The sequence below is a fragment of the Hydra vulgaris genome, chromosome 07 (assembly GCF_038396675.1).
Source record: "Hydra vulgaris chromosome 07, alternate assembly HydraT2T_AEP".
Classification (NCBI taxonomy): domain Eukaryota; kingdom Metazoa; phylum Cnidaria; class Hydrozoa; order Anthoathecata; family Hydridae; genus Hydra; species Hydra vulgaris.
The window spans coordinates 10,699,911-10,707,500 of NC_088926.1; the positions used below are offsets into that span (position 1 = coordinate 10,699,911).

At 26.5% G+C, this 7,590-nt stretch overlaps 1 protein-coding gene across 2 annotated transcripts in view; it reads left to right on the top strand.

Moving 5' to 3' along the window:
* The window catches only part of LOC101236593 (zinc finger FYVE domain-containing protein 9), a 77,847-nt gene that overhangs the window by 52,123 nt on the left and 18,134 nt on the right, over positions 1-7,590 (top strand). For both annotated transcript variants that reach the window (XM_065801010.1, XM_065801011.1), the window contains exon 13: positions 49-131. In XM_065801010.1, coding sequence (XP_065657082.1) covers positions 49-131 — 83 coding nt within the window. The remainder of the gene's footprint in view (positions 1-48; positions 132-7,590) is intronic.

Sequence of the window (7,590 nt, forward strand, 5' to 3'; positions counted from 1 at the left end):
TTTTTTTCAGCATTTGCTTTGCATACTAGCCTTAAATTTTGTTTACAGATTATCCTTGTCCTTTGTTTAATACATTGGAACGTGAACCTGTGTATGCTGGTATAGGTGAAACTATTGTTAAGTTACTTGCTGTAAGTCTTTTTGTTTTTTAAATTTTATTGATAGTTAACTTATATATTTAATGTGCAGTATTGTTAAAATCATATATATATATACATATATATATATATATATATATATATATATATATATATATATATATATATATATAAATATATATATATATATTTATATATATATATATATATATATGTATATATGTATATATATGCGTGTGTGTGTGTGTGTGTGTGTGTGTGTGTGTGTGTGTGTGTGAATATATATATATATGCTTATATATATATGCATATATATTTAAACAATTTTAAAATGTGTTCTACAAAATATGAGTGGTCAATGTTTTTAAAAGAACAGGGCAATTATAAATTACTAGAAAATCATTTAACAAAAATTTTTTTCATTTAACACTGTGTTTCATCAAATAAAACTTTTTTAATACTTTTGATTAGTTTATTAATTTTTGTGTACAAATAATGAACTTTGTGATGAATAAAACTTGAAGAACTTTGTCTCTAAACAGTTACATAGTTATTTCTCTAAATTGAAAAAATGCAGCAGTTATATTTATTATAAGAAAACTATTGTTGCATTTATAAAGTAGCATTTAAAATGTATTTTTATTTGCGCCACCTTTTATGTAATTAAACTTTAAATGAATGAGAATTGTGAAAAAACTATTGACACATTTATATAGTAGTGTTTAAAATGTTTTGGTATTTATATTTGCGTCACGTTTTATGTAATTAACCATTGATTGAATGATAAATGCGATTTTAAGGACTTTTTAAAAAAAAGTTTAAAAAAAAAATTTAAACTTGCGTTTTAAACATCTTGGTATTTTTATGGGCACTCACTCTTTTTTAAAGAGAGAAAAAAAAGTTTTTTTGTAATTAAACTTTTAATGAACATTAATTGAAAGATAAAATAGCTTTCAAACAAAGTTTTTTTGAAGTTATTCCCTTAAATAAGAATGTATCATTATATTTAAATCATTTTTAATAATATTACAATGGAATGTTTACTATTATAGAGCTTATAATAAAACTTTATTTTTATAATAAAATTTTATTATATTATTTAAAGAAGGTGTTTTCAACAAGCGTTTTAACGAAATTAAATTAAAAAAGTTTTTATTTAATTAAAAGTGTTTGATAAATAAACTTTTAACGTAAGAAATTTTTATGATTTAATTTTGTAAAAATGTTTGCTAATTAACAGCATTTATGACTTCAAAACTTTTATTAATTCTTTATAAAAAACGAAAACTGGCGTTCTTATTTAAACAGAATGACGTAAGTTAATAGAAAAGAAGGAAAATTAACTTCAACAATAAGATTTTAAAAATATTGCTTTATTGTTACGTTAGATTAAAAAGTAATTATCAAAAGCTGTTTCATTGATAAAAATTAATATTTCGTTGATGAAAATTAATAGTCTTTCGAAAACAAAAGAACAAATTTACTTTTACTGGCAAAAATGTTACTAAATGTAGAAATGCAAACTGCGGCAAAAAAAAAAATTTGAATAATGAGTAACATAAATTTAAGTAATAAGTTAAAAAATGAACCAGTTTAGTCCAGTAATGGAACCAGTAATAGTCGCGTAGGTTTGACAAGGTTCAAAGTGAAACTTTTAATATTAAGAGAGTTTAGAATAAAAATCTTTTTTTTTCTAAACTCTCTTAATATAAAAAAACAATACAAATAATTAAAATTATTTGTATTGTTTTTTTATTTGTTTATGTATTTTTATTTTGGTTGAAATATAAGTATAATAAATAAATAAAAATAAGAATTACATCAATATTTTTATTTAAACATTAAGAAAAAAAAAGAAAAGAGTAGTTAGCTATTCTCCTAATATAAAAAAATCAGTTAAAAACTTTTCTATTTTTGTTTTATTAAAACAAATCGTTATGAATGCAATAAAGGGGGGGGGGTCATCCATAAAGCACGTTACCCTATATTTGTCAATTCTCAACCCCTTCCCTTCTTTTGTTACATGCTCTGCAATTCTTTTGTTACATAACTCTAACTCTTACACTCAACATCAGCTTTTGCACAGTCTTCGGCTGGACTTTCTTGGTAGCTTTATTTTTTTTTTTTTTTTTTTTTTTGAAGTCTTTAATGTTTTTGGCTTCTTTTACATCGAACCTTAGTTTTCTTTTGACAAGAGCCCAATATCTTTCAATAGGAAGTAGTTTGGGACAATTTGGTGGATTGCAGTGTTTTTCAATGAAATCTTCTTTATGTTCTCTAATCCAGTTTAAAGTTGTCCCAGAGAAGTGACGTGATGCTAAATCGGGCTAAAATAACAGGTGACCCGCATGTGTTCTTAAAAACGGCAAAAGAGGTTTTTTGAGGCATCTTTTTATGTATATTTTTGATGTTAATTGTTTCTGTAGTCACAAAATAAGAGCTTCTTTCACCACATTTACAAATTGCTTGCTAAACTAAGAATTTTTTAGCAAATTTTTGCATTCTAATGCATTTAAAATTGGAATTCAGTTTTTTGCGATTAATTGCTGAATAATATTAGTGTCCTTAAGGAGATCCGATATATACAGCACAATAAGTTTCATTGTCAATAATCAAACAATATTTTTTGGCATATAATTTTTTATAGAGCAGCTTTGAACAATGAATTGCAACATTTTCTAGCTTTTCTTCACGACGAGGAACTTTTTTCCTTTTATAAGATTTATAACCACAGTTTCTCTTCGCTCTTTGTATAGTGGAAGCACTTTTCTTAAATTTATTCGCTTAAGTTCGAACAGAAATCACCGGTTTTCTGTCTAAGGCATCTTTCACTTTTTTACTAAGATCTTGTCTAACAAAACATTTTATTCCACTTCCTGATATTCTTTTGATTGTACCAGTGTCCTTAAATTGTTTCACAACCCTCTGCACTGTTTTCAAAGCAATCTGCAACTCTTTAGAATTTGTTTTGTTTGATACACCAGGATTTTTAGCGAGAAAATGCAAAACTTATTCTCGATTCTTATCTTGATTTGATGACTTTTCGATTAAAACTAATTGTTTTGACAATTAAAAATTATTCAAAATTTAAACAACAGAATTGTTTAAATTTTGAATAACACTAATACAATGGCATTTTAAAACAATTAGCTATTTAAGATGATGCACGGTTTCTGTAAACACCACATCAGAACACACACAGATTTTTTCTGGTACATGTCTTAAGTTAGTCTTATGATATAAAAATCAATATCAGTTACTTTCATGCTACATCATTTTATTAGACACATATACACACATATATGAATATATGTATTTATATATATATATATATATATATATATATATATATATATATATATATATATATATATATATATATATGTATATATATATATATATATATATGTATATATATATATATATATATATAAATGTATATATGTGTACATCCGTGTGTATGTATGTATGTAAGTATGTATGTATGTATGTATGTATGTATGTATGTATGTATATGATTATACTATTTTTGGGGGCCCTCAAAATTTAGAAGTTAAGAATTTTTTTTTTTCATTGAAAAATTTTTTATTTTGGGGAAAAATGCCTTTATTCGTCAACAATTCCATCAATGTATCCTTACAGCACACATCTATTTTACTAGAATACCCATAATATATATGTATATATATATATATATATATATATATATATATATATATATATATATATATATATATATATATATATCAAGGGTTGAATTAAGCGATTGGGACTTGGGATAAAAGTAATAACACTCCAGTCACTAACTGCATTATTAAAGTAATAAAACTATAATAGTGTTATTACTATTATAATGCAAATATAACTTTTACAATTTATTCTTTGTTCAAACAACATCAGTAATTTCAACTTTTATTTGAAGTAGAAAAGCATCTAGAAAAAATAGAGTGGACATTCAAATATTAAAAACTTTAGGAACTTAAACTAATACTTGAACATTACAAAAAAGTCGTTCTCTGCCATAAATTAAACAATACATTTAGATAAATATGAGTGCTAGAATTTTTCAAAGATTTATAGCGGTTTGCAAGCAAGAAACTAAGGTTTTCAAAACAGCAAAAAGCAAAGATTGCCTGGTGCAATTGACATAAAAAATGGTGTGATATGGATGTGGCAGATATTTTGCATGTGGCAAAATGTTATAATTTTTGATAAAATGAATGTTGAGGTAGATAAGAGTAAAAATGTCTGGTTATGCTCTGACAATCACCTTAAGAAAAGTTTGATTTGAGTTGTACATTAAATCTTTTTTGATTCCCATGTTATATATATATATATATATATATATATATATATATATATATATAAATATATATATATATAAATATATATATATATATATATATATATATATATATAAATATATATATATATAAATATATATATATATATATATATATATATATATATATATATATATATATATATATATTGTTGTTGTATAGTTTAGTGTTAAAAATACTAAACTCTTCCTTTTTTTTTTTTGTTAATTCACCTCCTCAAGGCCGAGAGGGCCACTACAGACGAGGAGGCTACTTATTTGTGGTATAACCCTCTCTCAACTCTATAACTCCGAAACACGAAACTTGACGAACAAGGCCACTTTGATCAAGATCAACTCGTTTCCCGCAGGGAAATGAGTTGATCTTGATCGATGTAGAGTGCTCAATATTTAAGAAATATATATTTTTTCAAAAATAGAGCGTTTTATACTTAAATTTAAAAAAGAAAACTTTTATTAACATAAAAAAGTATAAGAATGACACTGAGCTGTTTAAAGAAGTATGGGAATTAAAAGAAAACAATTTTACATCTTCAATCAAATGGGATATTATTAAATGCTGTAAAAAAAGACAATCCTGCGTCAAAAATCTGTAAGCTTTGTTTAAATTCGAGAAATTTGATATATTATTTTACAAACAGGCCCGGATTTACCTATAGGCAGACTAGGCACTGCCTAGGTCCCCAAGATTTTGGGGGCCCCCAAGCATCAGGAGATCCAATTCCAAAACAAATAAATATTTGAATTGAAAACTTTTGATAAAAAATCGACAATTGTATTGAAAAAAAATTTATATATTGTGAGTTTGCACATAAACATTTATAATTTCAAATTATTAATTTGAAAAACATGTTTTTTTACGGGCGCCATCTCTTAAAAATTACTTTAGTAATATTTTAGTGAAAATATACACCCCTTCCTTGTTTATTCATAATTTGTGAAATTATAATGTAGGGTATAATCAAATTTTTAAATAGAAATCAAATTTCAACTTAATAAGTTGAAATTTGAGTTCTATTTTTACAGAATAAACTAGAAACTTAGATTTAAAATGATTTTTTAAGTATATTACAATTCAATAAATTAATGTAAGAATTTAATTAGTGCATTATTTCATTTATTTCAGCAAAGAAATATAAGAATATTTGACTTTTTCCTTTATTTTAGAAAAAACTAAAAAATGAAGAGAACATATGAAAGCAGAGCTCAAAAACGTAAGAAAAAAGCTGAAAAAGATGAGGAAGTCAAAAAATTACCAAAGCTTGATCAGTTTTTCATTAAAGTAAATGAAAATGCTACTGGATTGGAAACAAATAATTTGTCAGCAATCACTGAAACAGCAACTCTAGCTTGTTGTGAGTCATCTCCAATAAGTGCAATAACTTTAAATGATCTGAGTGCTCAAATTAATAGACAGAGTGATGCCGGACTATGGGCTGATTTGTCTAAGGAGAATGTTGAATTATGGATTCAAAAGAGGCCTCAAGTCTGTCAAAATATAAATGACACATTTTTGGCTTCAAAAACGTTGTATGCAGAAAATGATTGCTATTGCTCAAAAAACCTTTTCACTAGCAAAAAAGCCAATGGGGAAGAATTTAAACGAGAATGATTAATATATTCACCACGGCTAGATAGTGTGTTTTGCTTTGTGTGCAAGCTGTCTAGAGTTTCTCAGTTTGCCCTAGCAACGCATGGATTTAGAGACTGGAAGAATTCGTTTTGATTGTTAAAAATTCATGAGAATTCACCTGAACATAGAGAAGCTTTGATAAAGTATTTAGAGTGTAAAAATAATTATAGTTGTAAAAGTTTAGCTGGACTCTGAAATCAGAAAGGAAAGAAATTACTGGCGACAAGTTTTGAAACGAATAGTAGCAGTGATTTATACTTTAATAGAAAAGAACTTGGCTTTCAGAGGATTCAACGAAAGTTTCGGTAAAGAACCCAATGGCAATTTTATAGGATTGCTGGAGCTTATTTCGAAGTTTGACCCTTTTCTATCTGAACATATGGAAAATTGTGAAAATGTTGGATCTGGAAAAACTAATTATTTGTCAAAGACTGTTTGTGACGAACTCATTGCACTGATGGCCTAGAAAGTTTTACAATCGATTAGCAACGAAGTAAAAAATTCAAAATATTTTGGTTTATCCGTCGATTCTACACCAGACATTAGTCACAAAGATCGGCTTTGTATTATCTCGAGATATGTTGATGATACAACATTTGAACCAATTGAAAGATTTATTAATTTTGTGCAAGTTAAGGATAACTCGGTGAGAAATTAGCTGAAGTAACCATCAATTTTTTGGATTCAACTCTCAGCTTGGACAAATCCAACTGTAGATCACAATCATATGACAATGTGCCAAACATGTCTGGAAAATATAAAGGTATGAAGACAAAAATTTTGAATATCAATAAGTTGGCCACCTTTTTGCCGTGTGCTGGACATTCATTGAATTTAGTGGGTTCATCTGGTGTTGATTGTTGTATAGAGTCAATTAATTTTTTCGGAATAGTTCAACAAATATATAACTTTTTTTCGTCATCAACCAAACGATGGGCTGTTCTAGAGAAATTTTCGGATAGGTCTGTTAAATCTTTGTCTAAAATCAGATGGAGTGCTCATGCAGACTCTGTAAATACAATATATTGTAACTACGAAGACATAGAAGATACTTTGAATGAAATTGCAGAAGATTCAAGTTTTGACATGAATTAGAGAGCGGAGGCACATAATCTGATCGGAAAGATGGACGAATTTGAATTTGCATTACAAACAGTTTTTTGGAACACCGTCCTGAGTCGAATAAACTTAGTTTCAAAATGTCTACAAGATTCGAAAATTATCCTAGACACTTGTTCAAACCAAATTGACTCCTAAAGAAGCATTTCAAACAAATATATTTGAGAAAAGTTTGAAAATACTCAGTGTAAACTTAAAAGAACAGGCTAAAGCTTATCAGGATATTTTCGCACCAGTTGGATTTTTGACAAATTTAAACATATCACATGAGGATTTAAAAACTAATGTTCAAAAAATTATGGAGCAATACAGTGAAGATATCAATGAAGCTTTGTATAATGAACTAATTCATTTACATAATTATATTAAGTTAACCTGCAAAAGTCAAAATTTACCTA